The following is a 15,674-nucleotide window of genomic DNA, read 5'->3' on the forward strand; positions in this document are numbered from 1 at the left end:
GAGTACAGCAAGGCTTTCGAAGGTTGATCAAAGATATTTAATTTTCCTTTTAAGTCCAATTAATTATACCCACAAAAATCATCATTATCATCATTCTAGTTGAGAATAAGAAATAAGAAATATATATATATATATATATATACAATATTCAATATTCAAAGAAAAGGACATGTTTGATATTCCACGTTAGCATGCAAGGAAGCTTAGGTCGAGTCAGTCCCACATATAAACCATGCATGCGTGTAACACGTGTTGTGCCATATATGCACCTAAGCGTGTGAAAAATTGCTCGAGCACAAAGAGTAGAGTTTGTACTTTTAGGATTTAATTTAAGCAACAACCAAGTCGGTATTAGTGTAAGTTAAAACTATAACTCGAATAAAGACATCCTTACTCCAGCTTATAAGATATATATATATATATATATATATAGAGAGAGAGAGAGAGAGAGAGAGAGAGAGAGCTTAATTTGTAGCCTAAAGTTCTTTCATTTTAATTTGTCTCCAATATATGGTACACCCCCCACCGTATCAAATATTGGATTTTGTTCGCCATTATCTTAATCAAAAACAGTACTGATCTCTTTTGCTCTCATTTGGGTGTTTGGTTCGCCAACTCTCTTTGACTATTAAGAAGCAGACTAATAGATTATGCTAAAAATAATTAATTAGGACGTCTAGTCATACTTTCTACCACCCATTTGCAGATCTATTTATAAAAAAAATACATTTCGTTAATATTTAAAAAATGGGTGTGATTTGAATACTAGGGTTCTTCAATGATTGCCACTATTTTTTATGGGAGACCCCAAGTCCAAGTCCTAAAGGGGGACCCTTTTCCATTCAATTAGGGTACTGGTTTATAAGGGATTCCAATATCTTGGTCTAATTAAAGTATTAAACTAATATTGCGCTAATGATATTAATCATCTTTCCACCTCCTTGCATGCTTTGAATATCTCTAAATTTAATGCATAATGGTGTGGCATTTTTTTAGTACTTTTCTTGTAGAACAAGGTTGTCATGAACCTCGCATTATCAACCTTTAGTTCCAAAAGAAAGCAGTCTCGATATAAATACATGAATTCTTTATATGAACTAAAAAGTAGCATTCCCTTAACCCAGTAGTGGGAAAAAAAAAAAGGATTGAAAATATATATTACAATATAAAAAACGAAGACGCCTCTTAAAATACCGAAAATTTGATCAAGATTCCTTTAAATCCTATTTCAAATTTTAAAGAATTCAAGTGAACAAGAGATAGACACATAAAATTATCAGCCTCACAATATTTATTGTTGCTCGATTTAGTGTATTTTCGACATCAACAAGTACTATTATAGAAAAAAAAATCTATTCATCATTCATTTTCTCATCATTTCATGATGTGACACTAGATGATATGTTCACAAATAAAATATAATAAATAGTCTCCAATCATTTAATGTCACATCAATATAAGATGATAAAAATTGAGATGATAATTAAGTAACATGAGCCCGTTTCTTTGTGTCATAAAACCGCTTGTTGAATTAATTTAATTGGGATTTTAGATAATAATTTCTCGTGCATACAAAACAAAACAAAAGAAATGAGTCATGGTGTCATCAGCTCGATCGCTGCATATAATTAGGCTTTTTAAGATCAGAATGATCTCAATCATCGGAAAGAGGGTCGACTAGTGTCATTGCTTAGCAAAAAGAAAGGGATCTATCAGTGAGCTGACCCACCACTACCCACTAATTAACAAGAAATTGAAATCTTTTTGTGAGGTAATGAATCCATAAAGATGCCAATCTATTGGATTATGAATAGCTAATTTGCAAATCTGGTCTTAATTCATTATGATTTACTCTTTAATTTGTCACTTCATTAGTGTGGATGTTGACATCAAAATTAATTAAGTATTCGGCATTGTACAAACTCCCACCATGCATTTCTAGCCATTATTGTGCAATCACAGCTCCAATTAATCAAGTCTTGATTAATCAATACGTACTTCTTCTTTTGTTCTGTACATACGTACGTAGTTAATCCAATATTTTTCTCTCCTAACGGAATCCTAATTGTTGCATCACGATTTTAATAATAATTAGAATTAATAGTCTATAAATACATGTGTGTGTGAAGAGTTTCATATGGTTTCTTATGATACATTAGATCTACTTTACAATAAATATAAATTTACAACCTAATATATCACATCAAATCACGTCAGTTCGTGAATTTACTTTTATATGATTTGTTTGTAAGTAAAGCATTTATATATATATATATATATATATATATATTCACGGAAATAATATTAGAGTTCACATACGAAGGTCATTTAAGAAAATTGACCATCTTTGAATCATCTTATGCACCAATTAAGAGTCCCACATATATATATATATATATATATATATATATATATATTTATATTTATTTCTAGTAACGAAGGATAGGGTGAGATCGTGAATTCTAATCGATCCTAGTCCCTACAGAGATGTTATCTTTTTCTAAAAATAAAAAAGAGAGGAAAAAGCCTGGCCTTCATGTAATTAGTAGGAGGGGTGACGCGTGCATATATATATGTGCTGCATGCAAAAGGAGCTACAAATACCTGGCCACGTTATACTCATCATGTTTAGATATAACCCAAATAAGATACGTTACAAAATCAGGTAATTAGTGCGAAGAGAAATGAGTTTTCCCAAAGGATAAATATGCCAAGGTCTCGTTATCTTTGGATGTTATTTCTGCCAAAGGTGAATTAGTTTCGATCAGCCAAGAAAATATCCTTCGGATGATTTCACCTACCAATCTAATCACTTCTAAAAAAAACAATCATGAACTTGAATTCTCCACTGTGAGTGAAGCTCCGATCCCGTGGAATTTCATGAATAAGTCTTGAGAACTTTATTCAGTCTTCACAATAGCATAAATATATATATATATATATATATATATATTTATAATATTTCAAGATTATGAAACAAAATCACTGGTATTTGTTGCTTTAAAGGTTTTTATCTGCTGGCTGGCTAGCTTCTTCCTATATGGATGATTAGCAATGTATCTTCCGGTCTTGAGGCCATCCAAACTCCTCCAAAAAAGCCAAAACGACTCCATTTGACCAGCCAAAACCAGTCTATATTGCAACATACCCAACAAGCATTTAGATAGATCAGAAGGAGAAAAAACACATTTTTTGAGCATTTCTTATGTAAGAGAAATATTCATGGTAGCAAACAATCCACATCAATGAAAACACATTCTTCCAAGAAAAGTTGAAGGCATGTTACCTGGGGTGCATATTCACCACCACCTCCAAATTCTCCACACTTTTCCACATCATATTTTTCATGCATTGTGCCCGTTTTCTTGTAGGCAACATAGTTGGTTCTGAGCCACCTCACAGCAATGTCTTCAGCCACTGACCTTGCTTCTTTTGATCCACATCTTGCTAGACCTTCAACTATCATGTGTTGAAGCGGGGCCCAACCATTTGGAAAGTCCCTGTAATGTAAATCTTATAAGACCGTAGACTACTAAATTAAAGAAAGAAGAACCCGAATATGCAAATGTTTCCTCCCTTCACAGAATCCCCCTCCCCCACTTCTTCCTTCTCTTTCTTCCTTTTCCAATGTATCTAAATTTTTTCTCGCATAAGATCCAGTCATGTGGAATTTAAAGCTGGTTACTAACCATTGTTGTCCTGAATTTGCCAAAGAAGTTGCTATCCCCGAAGGAAAAAGCAGGCCAGAACTTTGGAAGCTTTTCATGACTTTCTTCACCAGGGCAGTATCTTCAAATATATATAACACAAGAAAAGCAATCTTAGTATTATCAATGTGCAGCACGACCTAGTACTGTAGTATATATTGCAAAACTAATCTGCAATTGAAGTTCCAAATGTAGTTACATCCAAGAAATACACTATTAGGAACATTCCGTTAGTTTTCATTAGTGTGTTCAACTATCCTATCATGTTGCCTTATCTATATTAACTCCAAAAAGAAGATTCGGCTGAGCAACATGATCCCAGTGTGGACTAGGACAGCTGAGATTGTTTGGAGCTCAGGCTCCCATATAAATGTTCAACCAAGTCCTCAACGCAAGCCTATTAGCCGTGCTTGTACAGCCAGTTGCACTCTTTGGTCCCTTTGTGAGCCTAGCCCTGGTGGACATTAAAAGACAAACCTGAATAAAATGATTCAATCCATAAAGGAATGAAGTTTGAAGCGTATACATTCTGATTCTGGTTACAAGCTTCCCAATTTTGAGGTTCCTAAAAGTATCAAAATGAAGAATCAGGAGAACTGTTTAAGAACAAGTAACTGTCAGACGCTACAAACACCCCCAAGTTTTGCACTTTGCATTTAATCCTGTTCCGCAAAATTTAGATCAGGACTACCTGGCATGTGCTATCATTAAGCCAATAATCAAGCCATTGCCCCATCTCTGAATTCCAGAGAATAGATTTGAAGGCCTTCATTCTGGCTTGAGAAGCTTTCAAGAAGTGCTCTGCAGTACTCTCATCTCCAGTAACTTTTGCCAAGAAGGCAATGTCTAGTTCCATCTGAGTCAACAAGTACCATAGATAGTCATGTGAACTGGTAAAAAAAATTCCTAGGATTCTATGTCAAAGTGTTCCGAGTAATACCCTGAGTATGAAGGCATTTAAATCAACAGGTAAGACTGATGTTGTAGCCAACGTTGTGAGATCCGAGTGATTCCTGCAACAAGAAAACTAGTTGTTTAGAGCTTCAATCAATCAATTTCCAAATACCAAGTCGAATTAGACAAGCCAAGCATGTGGTCAGTGGAACATTATAGTTTTGATATTTGAATCTCATGAGACCGGGACAGACCATGTCTTTCAACTGAGTTTAGGTGAGCTCGTTTGCAAGCTCATTATTTGCAAGTATTTCCCTCACTTTTTCTTCTCTTCATTGGTAAATAATTGCGGGCTAGAATTCATGCTTACAACCATGAATGAGAACTCACTCATGAACCCTCTATGCTTTACCCATTGCTTTCATGAACCCTCTTTGCTTTACCCATTGCTTTCAGAACATCCCAAATAGACTAACTTCTTTCCACAAATTAGGAGAGTCATTGCTTTCAGAAGCTCCCCTTATTGGAATGTCGCTTGAATTTTGACTGATAAAACTTGAGCTGAAACTCTAAGCATTTGCATTAATGTAGAAAAGAATTAAACTAATCAGGATGGCGTATTATTGGACAGGCAAATTCTCAAGGACTAAGTACTACCTCATCCACCTTGTGCTAAAGTCCCAGCCAGATTCAGCGGTCGAGGCCACTTCACGGTAAAATTTCTGCTTTTCAGAAATATTTGTGATCTTGGAAGCAGATTGCTTGTCCTGTGAGATAAAAATAGGTCTCAGAACACACCTCTAGTGTTATCCAAGATTTATATATCCGACATATCTTATGCCAAGGCAAGTAAGCTGAAGAGAAGGACACACAGTGGTTGAAGATTCAGGCCTGGGTTGGTTCCACATTGCATAGTATCGATTTAAAGTGTGATTGTAAGATTGGGCATCTTGAATGGTCACCTTATGTATTTCTACAAAAACAGAAAAGTAAGGATTTAGAGAACCTTAGGCCAAGAAAATTAAAGCTAAGGAATAAATTCAAACATGATTGTAATCTGAACAATAAAGCAAGGCAATAGTGAGGCCCCTCTAAGTAACAATACCAGATCGTACCTGAACTCCAAAAGTGATGCTCTTTGACCAGAGAAGGGAGAGATTTTTTAACCAATTGAACATCTCCAGTCTGACGGTAGATTTCATGAATCATAGCACTCAGGAGAGGAGGCTGGCTGTGAAAGATAGCCCCCCAAGTTTGATTATAGAAGTAATTAAAAGGCAGAACAGCATATGAGAAGGAAATTTGCTTGCATGAGATTATATGTTTCCCCAACCCTCACCCCCCCCCCCCCCCCCCCCCCCGGCGCCCACGGAAAGGGATATTTATATAACTAGTGAAGAAGAGCACTACAGAAAACTTGAGAGTCAGATTATTAAGCCAGAATGAAAATGCATATTGTGTCCTCGTATCTTTCAATAACAGCTTGATTTACCATAAACAGAGAGCAAAAAATAGTTCAATTTCAGGTTTGGACTATAATGGACTAGGAAAATGTAGAATGTTGATAACCATGCAAGACTATAACATATAGATGACTTTGTAAGCTGTTAGACATCACATCCTCAAGTATAACAATCTGATTGCACTACTGTTTGCATTAGAATGGTTACGAGACATGAAGTGCATCATGTATCAACCTTTGTTGCCTATTAAGAAACTGCATGGCAAAGAACTATCTTTTCAATATATCATACTCAAAAATACAAACAAAAACGACAGTTAATTCATGTAAAAGAGCAAAAGCTAACGATAAGAAAAACCAAAATATTTAGTAGAAGTTGATAAAAACGTTATATATTCAATGAAGAAAAGAATAAGTATCATCAATGCGGAATACAGGCTACAGAATCACCAAAATACAGTAAAGCAACAGTAGCATAAAGTGAAAGAATAATCACCTTCTATTAGTGCAATAAGCCCTTGCACCATTAAGGACATGGCCATATTCTTCTATTAAGTGAATAAGATTAGTCACAATTGCTTTTGCAGTCGCATACATCTTACTTGCCAGCAATCCCCTGCACCACAGATATAAATCAACCTCGACCCCATTAGGGAATGCTCTGTAGAGATAATTTATGACCCAACAAGTTGGATGGAGAGTGAAAAAAAACTACCAAATAAAGAAGAAAAGATCATGTAGTTTCCAAATTGGACAGAACCAGGTGAAAAAAAGAGAAAGAAAACGACTCCTGCTTCTAATTTGGTACCAGCATTAGCAACTCCTTTGTTTTCACAACTCATCTTAATTCATCTCATCTAATCATTACAACTTTCTCAAATATTCACACAAAATAAAATAAATAATTCAACTTTTTCAAATCTCAAAACAAAAATAATATTAAAAAAATATATTCTAACAATATTTTATTCAACTTTTAATCTTAATTTCAATTCAACTCATCACATCTTATGTGCGAAAACAAAGCCAAAGGATCTTGATTGAGCATGCGATTCGGGAAAAAAAAAAAAAATGCAGAAGCTTTCTATGATTGCTTAGGATTGTAATCTGAATCACGAAAAGCACTACCTACCCCAGATAGCAAAAACTCAAAAGCCCGCCAAAAATCAATTACGTATAAAATTTTGGTTGGAAATTAAAAACAAAACACAGGAAAAAAAAAAAGAAAAAAAAAAGAAGAAGAAACAAAAATAAAGCTAACCTGATGATCCAGTAAGAATCCCAGTAATAGACCTCTCTAAATCGTGAACCAGGAATCACGACTGGCTTTGGCAGAGGGAGTAGAGTATGCAACTCCGGCCGCTTCAGGACCTCATCGGAGACTTTCCTACTGAGATTCTTCCACAAAGCATGCACCTCCAGAGCCCAGGCCCTCACCTCCGCATTCTCCACCTTTGGCAAGAAACCCTCCGGTTCCGGTACAAAATCAACTGGCTCAACGTACACCATATCATCCCCTGCACCCTCAAGGTACTTTTCCATAAACCCTTTTAGATCCTCGACTGAAATTGACAAATTTTCGGACTTTGGAAGCTTATCAAAAGCAGCCTCAGCCGTTGACAAGTCGAACTTCAGTGACATGTCAACGTAGGGCTTAGGGTCAAACTGTGATTCTCCGAAGGTGCTCAGAGCCGTTTCTTGGACACGCTCAAGGAAGTGTACCAAAGGGGTTGTGGGGATCACAAGGCCTGCAGTGTTGGAACTGCAATCTTTCAGAGATTCTGTGACACTCATGGTTGTTAGTACTCCGAAAAATATTGTAAAAGATATCGAACAGAAGTTTCTAAAGCTAAGAGCTTGAAAGCTCGCCATGGTAGAAGAAGATCGAAGGATTGCGATGCGAGCGAGAGGAAAGAGGAGCAGACATGGCCGAGTATGAGGACGAGGAAGAAGACAAGTTGGCATCTCGGAAAGGCCGGGCATTTTGGTAATGAAAAAGGTTCCGAGGTTGGACGGTTGGAACTGTTTGCGTTTATCTGCCGCATTGCTTTGGAGTCAACTGATGCATTGCCTTGGAGTCAACCGTCAATAATCAACTCTTTTTTTCTTTTATTTTTTCTTCTTGAATGGTCAAGATTAGTGAATGCTCAGTCGCCAATGAAACAAAGTAAATTAAACTAATTAGACTAACAAGTGCACGTAAATCAAAATTTGAAGATATTGAATTACAGTAAATAATAGTAAAATAGGCACAATAAACAAATAATAGTGTTTTTTCTCTTCATAACAAAAGATCAAAATCTTTCACGTCGGATTTTGATCCGACAAACGTGAAAATTTTTGTGTTGGATTTTTGTCTAGATTTTTAGATACAAAGATTGAGTAATACTAGACATAATTTTAAAATATAATTTTTTGTGTGGAGCCTAATTTTGTTATGTCGGCACAATTTGATGACTCGATCCGATAAAAATTTGTTCTAGTTTTTGAGTTGATTTTCAATTAAGCTTAAGTCATGCAGAAAAAAGTTGCTCCAATTCGGGCTTCGCCCATGGGAAAATTTTTTTGATCCAGTTTTAACTCTTGTATAGTCCGACGTGACCCCTAATTAGGGTTTTGTGCTAATTACTCTAATTAGGGTTTCACTATAAATATTGTATTTTTCGTATGGTCGTGCATGTGTTGCCGCATTGTGTATTCGACTTTTAAGAAAATAAGATCATTTACAATTCTATAAACGTAAGTACGTTACCGAACCACGTAAATCTTGTGTTCATGTGTGATTTTTCTCAAAACAATAATATTTGCAGTAGTCTCAATGTGTGCAAGTCATGCGCACTCTCTTTGAAAAAAATGGATAAATTTGTGACCCACATGAAAAGTTATTTTTTAATAGTAGACCCTACTTTTTTTTTAAAGAAATGCTCAAAACTTACATACTTTAAAATTGTATCTAGGAGAACAAGAAAACCAATCGAATCTTTTATTTACAAACAAATTAATTAATTGTTTTTATTTTGAACTCGTAAAAGAAAAATATTGAGTTATGTTATATACGGTTTTAGGGTATACAAATCTTACATACTCATTCGAAAGAAAATATAATCCATCATTAAAAAGATAATTTTTTCATGTGAATCTTAGATTTATTCATTTTTTTTCAATAGGAATATATATGACTTAGATATTATAAGACTATAAATATTATTTCTCATTATAATAGGATGTCGTCTCATCAAGATTGATAATACCTACCCATTTCATTTTTGAAGATTCAAAAGTAGCTATGAAATGTTGATGTCTTTGGACTTCCAAAATTGTCTAAATTATAAAATAAAATCGACAAACACATCAGCCTGTAAGATTATTTTTGTTGTATTCACGTGTAAGTAGTTCTGTTTTTATCCCAACACTGTCTCAATCAATGAAAAAGTTAGACCCAAATAAACATATGAACTAAATTATAAGAGAGACGTTAGGTACAAATCTTAAATACACAAGACTTCTGCAAGATTTTTGTAAAAATGTGGGGCTCACTAAAAAAAAAAAAAGAAGTGAATTTCTCACTCTATCAAATTATAATATTATTTGAGTATTTATTACTAGTCAAGAAATTTATTTGGACGGCTTAAATGTTGTAGGTTATACATTTTACATCGATTTATCTACCGTCCTAGACTCTAAAATTCAAAATAAAAATTTTAAATGATCTAAATTCAAAAAGTTAAATGTAACATAGTCTTAGGGAGGTTTGGATAGTGAACTGAGATGAAAGTTAAAAATTGAATAAAATGTCTTTAGAATATTATTTTTTTAATATATTATTATTTTAGAATTTGAAAAAGTTAAATTGTTTATTGTATTTTCTGTGAGAATTTAAAAAAGTTCTAATAATAAGATGAGATGGGATGAGTTAAAATGTTTTTTTTATCCAAACCTTCCCTTAAGCGTCATTGTTTTTTAAATGAGTTGAGATGAAAGTTGAATAAAATATTGTTAATTTTTTAATATTATTTTTATTTTGAAATTTCAAAAAGTTGAATTGTTTATTATATTTTATGTGAAAATTTAAAAAAATTGTAATAATTAGATGAGATAAATTGAGATGAAGTATGAAAACAAACGAGTTAGTATCATAAAGGAACTCTGATCTGTATCCGGAAAAAAAAAAAGTATCATAAAGGAACTCGAATTGCTAGCACATAGATAAAATCACAAAGCAAACCATCTGATGATTTCAAAGGTGAGACACAAAGTACGTACTGTTTCTCCTTGCGATGTCTTTAGCTTCTGTAGAGGTGATTCAGGTGAAGCTCTTTACTCATGAAGGTGTAGTACTAGGAATGGAGGCGTCAGCAATCAATCCTCTGGTCTTAGGGACATTCAAAATCTCAAACTCTTCGAGCAAAAAGCCAAAACAACTCCTTTTGACCAGCCACAACCAGTCTGCATTTGCAACGAAAGAAACCGATAGTGTCTCATTTATTGTGGAAAAAGGTCGTTTCTGAGCAGCGAAATATTCACATTAATCAAACCAAATAGTCATTTTGTGAAAGTTTATCAGGAAATGTAATTGAAAATAATTAAAATTTATATTGAAGATTTTGGTTGCACAAGTGCTACATACACACTACTCTTGAAAAAAGAAAAAAGAAAAAAGAGTAAATACGAGAGTTATATGAAAAGATTAATTTTTTAATAGTAGATCTCACTCTTTTTTAAGAAGAGTGCACGACATTTGTACAACTTATAACTGTATATAGCATTACTTTTCCTCATATATTTTGAGTGAGCACCTCTGATATATAAACCAATCTCTTAATTTTTCTTCACCCAACTATTATATGCAATAAAATAAACACCATTCGAACAAAGCAGCAGATTAAATGATCAGTCTCATATAAATTGTTCGTTGAAGACGATGATGCATGTATGCTAGTTCTATTTAAATCGAGATAAAAGAGAAATAATATGCTATGGTAAAGTGAATATACACGTAGATGCTACAAGGTGGAGTTGCATCTGCCAAATGGCAACGATGGATCTAATTAATTTCCTCACACCAACAAAACAACTACATAAAAACTATAAAGTGAAAAAGCAACGGTAAGAAAAATAAAGAAGATTTATTCAAATAAATAAATAAATAAAGAAGAGGATGGGAAAGAATTGACAGAGAAATCAGAAAAGTGGGAAGGACTATATATATATATATATAGTAAGAGTAGTACTTCTATGTACAATTCTCATTTGGAGATTGTATATACAAACTTGAATAATTTTATCTTTAAAAGCTTTTTAAAATTACAATAATATACCTTTCAAATTACAATAACTTTCATTTAATAAAATATATCAATGGATCTGCACATGCAATCATCATTTGAGGATTGCAAATAAAATTTTTCATATAGTAAATTCACAAATCTTGACCGTTAAAATGATATATTGCTTGATGTATTCTTTTTTTTTTTTAATACTTTTACTGTGAAATATTTAACATTTTTTTCGTGACAAAAAGGGTAAATTGTACATTATGTCCATTATCTTATGCTCAACAATCCAGTTTAGCAGTAAAATATTAACATTTCTATATAATCTTTAAAGTAACGTGGCTTCATCTAGTTCGTTAAATCTATTTTATAATAAAAAGTAATTTTATAATTTGACAAACCCCATCATGCAATATCAACTTGTGAGATTATTTTTAAGTAATCTATTTGTAACTAGAGTATTTCTTTTCTTTAAGTGCCGGGAAAGATCATCTTTAAATAAAGAGTTAGTCTACATATAATCTCCAAATGAGGACTGCTCATACAAGTTCATACAGTTATGTTTAAAAAAAATTTAAAATTACAATAATATCATTTTTAAAATGATGTTTTTTCTCCTTTTACCCTAATTCATCAATAGGATTACACATGCAACCCCTCACTCAGGAATGCAAATAGAATTTCTCTTAAATAAATGATTCAATTTTTAGTTCATATTAAAAGCAAAATCTTAAGAGAAAATATATTTGCAACCGTGAATTGTGCAACTGTCACGTAATCACTTTGAAAAAAAGTGAATAAAATATAGGATTTACATGAAAAAAATAATTTTTTAATAGTAGACCTCACTCTTTTTCAAAACGATTATAGGCGTTTACGCACTTTATGGTTGTATATAGAATTACTATATATATATATATATATATATATATATATATATATATATACACACAACCTATCGGAATACCGGCAGTGTCTACGTCATTCCATACTTTCGTAGGTTATGGCAGCTTATCAATATCTACAAAGAAAACTGAAAATTAAACCAGAAGACTGGTGAAGCCATCTCCATCGACCTCTGAGGCGGTTGGTAGTTGTGATTCAGTTACTTGATTAATTATTGTATCTTTTTTTTATTTTCAGAAAATATCTAACCGTAGCCGCACAATTCCTGATTAATGTTTCTAGAACTAGAAGGGTAATCATGTGCTCAATTTGTCATTTTGCTATTAAAATCATCTGGACAAAAAAACCGTAATTCGGGTGTTCAAATACAATTAACCTGAAATTCCGGATTATGAAGCGGAGAAGTAAATTAAGGCAGCATATGGGAGAAGAACTTGAACTCTAGGCTTCTTTTAGTAGAACAGTAGAGTTGCTTTGTAAGACCTTTTTTTTTTTAATTTAATTATTTTGTTTTTTGACTTGCAAAAACAAACAAAAACAAAAACAAAAACTGAAAGAAACTGCAGTAACTCCTACATATAAAAAGATTCCTAGAGGGAAGACCACTCCAAAGTCCTAACAATCTAAGACAAACGAGGGGTTCCAAGCTGGGGTTGTCTCAGAACCAAGTTCATGGAATTTTCTACTTCACAGCGAAGGCAAACCAAGGTTCGAGAGCCAAAGGCGAAAACCTTCAAGGAGAAGAGAACAAAGTTGTACATAATCCGACGATGCATAGCCTTGCTGCTTTGTTGGAAAGAGCATGAAGATTAACAAGGCTGGTAAAGTTGAGCACTTCATGTGCATGTTCCCCGTTTTATATATGGTCCTTTTAGACTAATAATAAGTAGCAATTGATGCAACTAGCAATTCTGAAGTGTATACATCTCCATGAGAGAGAGAGAGAGAGAGATGCACTAAATGTAAAATTTTGAAGGCAATGCAAAATTCAAACTTGTACACCTTGCAAATCTGTAGATGCATCAATTATTTTCTCTTGACTCGTTTTTCTACGTTCTCTTAAGGACTTTCTAGAGCAATACATATATGAGAAGGAAAGATTGTAGCTACCATGTTCTTGACTCTTTGAGTGTTTTAGGAATCAGAATGTTTTCAGCTATTACTCCTTGCCATAAAGAAAGTATTTGACATAGGAGCTAGCTCTTCTCCAGCAATTCTACTTAGACAGAGAAGTTAGAAATTGAACTTGTCTTTGATGATAGCTTATTTGAACTAAGAGTGCATTTGATATAAGAATGACTACAACTCACCAGATTGAATATGCTCTTTGCAACAAACTACTGCCATAAGTAGTGCATGATACTCTTCTTCTATACAGTAAGATCAGCGTGATACAGATTCTGGAAAGCAGCACCTTTATTTCTTCCCCTTTCTCAAGCGCAGCATTTCAAGTTTGCTTTCTGGGAAGAGTAATTGAATAAAGTGAAAGCAACCGTAGAAACTTTCAGGTGCCATTAGAAGATGTTTGAAGTACTGCAAACCTAGCTAATGAGTCCATTAATGGAACATTAATATTATCACCCCAAAAAGGGTTGAACTCTTTTCTTTTCTTCTCTTCATGTTTTTATCTTTGTCAATTTCTTTCTCTATATCAGAAACAAAAAGGATGGGGGCTGAAGCTTCCTAATCAATGCAAAATATTTCTCCTGGTGCAGTTATATTTTTAGCTCTATTATGTACGCATTCCTCTCCACCAACTGACATTATATAAAGTGGGGGTGATCAACACAAAACTCTTTACATAACAAATATGATAATCACATACATACAAAACATGCCATATATATATATATATATATCACAATATAGTATAACATAATATAATATAAAATCTTACCAAGCATAGAATGTATCGGCTTTATATTCTAATAACTAATGTATTCAAGTTGAAGAAGCAAAACAAACATGTTTATTTCTCGACAATAACGAGTAAAAGACTCCGAAACAAAGAACAAAAAAGGCAGCGAACTTCCCCTTTGCTGGTGGGATAGATCACAAACCAAAATCCCCTATATGAACCTTACAAGTAAAATACAATAAAAAAAAAAAAAAAAACAGAGAGAGAGAGAGAGAGAGAATGTCTTCAGCATTTGCTTCTTAATTTGTTCAATCAAGCTTTAGTCATCATCAATCAAGAATCAAAAGGAAAAAGAAAAAAGAAAACTTTTATAAGCAACAATCTGATCATGACCATGATCTGGAGTCCACCAACAAGAAGCTATAATTCAATTATTCGCGCGCGCGAGAGCGTCTCACAGGGCACATCAACGACGATAATACGTTAAAGAAGAAACCAAGTTCCACACCAACATAGAGGGAGAATACCGACGGCCGGAGAGGGAGAAAGAATCAGAAGGGGGGGTGCTTGGCGACATCGTTCTGGTCATCTTGGTCGCCGTGGTCGTAGTCGTCGTAATCGTCGTCGGGGTCGGTGGTGGAGAGATTGAGGTAGGAGAAGCGCTCGAGGGAGGAGAAGAAGTCGGAGACGACGGTGGAACCAAATCAGCTTGCCACCTGGTCCAGCGTCTCTCTCGATACCGTACTGTTGTTATTCTCCATTTTGGGAATCCGAAACCGCGGCGCTTTTGCAGATTCTATTCCTCTCCTCTTTTTAAATCTTAATAAACATATGACTTCTCTATGGAAATTCCAAAAAATAAAAAATATTTATTATCTGGAAAATAAAAATATTTTTAGTACGTGTAATTTTGTATAAAAATGAATATATTTTTCTAATTTATCTTTTTAAGGCTTCGTTTGGATTATCAACCTATCTCAACTTATCTCAACTTATCTCAACTCATCATTACAATTTTTTCAAATTTCAATATAAAATATAATAAATAATTCAACTTTTTCAAATCTTAAAATAATAATAATATTAAAAAATAATATTCTAACAATATTTTATCATCTCAATTCAACTCACTTCAACATCCAAATACAACCTAAATGAATAAGTTGAAGATGGTTTAGGTCGAGATGATGAAGTCGAATGTTTTCATTTTCGAAAAAGAAAAGCATAAAATCCAAACCTTGATTTCATGACGAAATATTTCTGCAGAACCTGATTTTAAAAAGTTTTTCTTTCATGATTTCATAATATCTAACATTTATCATTTTCAAAACAGAATCAAATGATACGATGAATGTCAAAATAATGGAAGGCATATTTGATTTATTAGTCCGTGTTGATAACAATTAACGACCTAGGTCGCGTTCAGAACTTAGATAGATCAATCTAATTTTAAATTAAACTTAACATTCAAACACTCAATTATCAAATCATTAAATTCATTTCAACTTAAAACCTCTTTATACGTGGGACTTACAATCATTTTCAATTTTCTCATAAATATATCTAAAACTCAT

At 33.5% G+C, this 15,674-nt stretch overlaps 1 protein-coding gene across 1 annotated transcript; it reads right to left on the reverse strand.

Moving 5' to 3' along the window:
• Positions 1-2,831: 2,831 nt before the first annotated feature.
• LOC121234897 (probable trehalase) lies at positions 2,832-8,115 on the reverse strand. The gene is made up of 12 exons (XM_041131033.1): positions 7,325-8,115; positions 6,560-6,679; positions 5,717-5,832; positions 5,474-5,574; positions 5,259-5,368; positions 4,648-4,720; positions 4,399-4,563; positions 4,185-4,272; positions 3,690-3,789; positions 3,287-3,500; positions 2,963-3,132; positions 2,832-2,929 (listed from the first exon to the last, which is right to left on the reverse strand). The coding sequence occupies exons 1-11, from the start codon at positions 8,044-8,046 to the stop codon at positions 3,049-3,051; spliced, it is 1,893 nt and encodes a 630-aa protein (XP_040986967.1). The 5' UTR covers positions 8,047-8,115; the 3' UTR covers positions 2,832-2,929; positions 2,963-3,048.
• Between the last annotated feature and the right edge of the window lie 7,559 nt (positions 8,116-15,674).

The sequence above is a fragment of the Juglans microcarpa x Juglans regia genome, chromosome 6D, assembly GCF_004785595.1.
Source record: "Juglans microcarpa x Juglans regia isolate MS1-56 chromosome 6D, Jm3101_v1.0, whole genome shotgun sequence".
Taxonomy (NCBI): domain Eukaryota; kingdom Viridiplantae; phylum Streptophyta; class Magnoliopsida; order Fagales; family Juglandaceae; genus Juglans; species Juglans microcarpa x Juglans regia.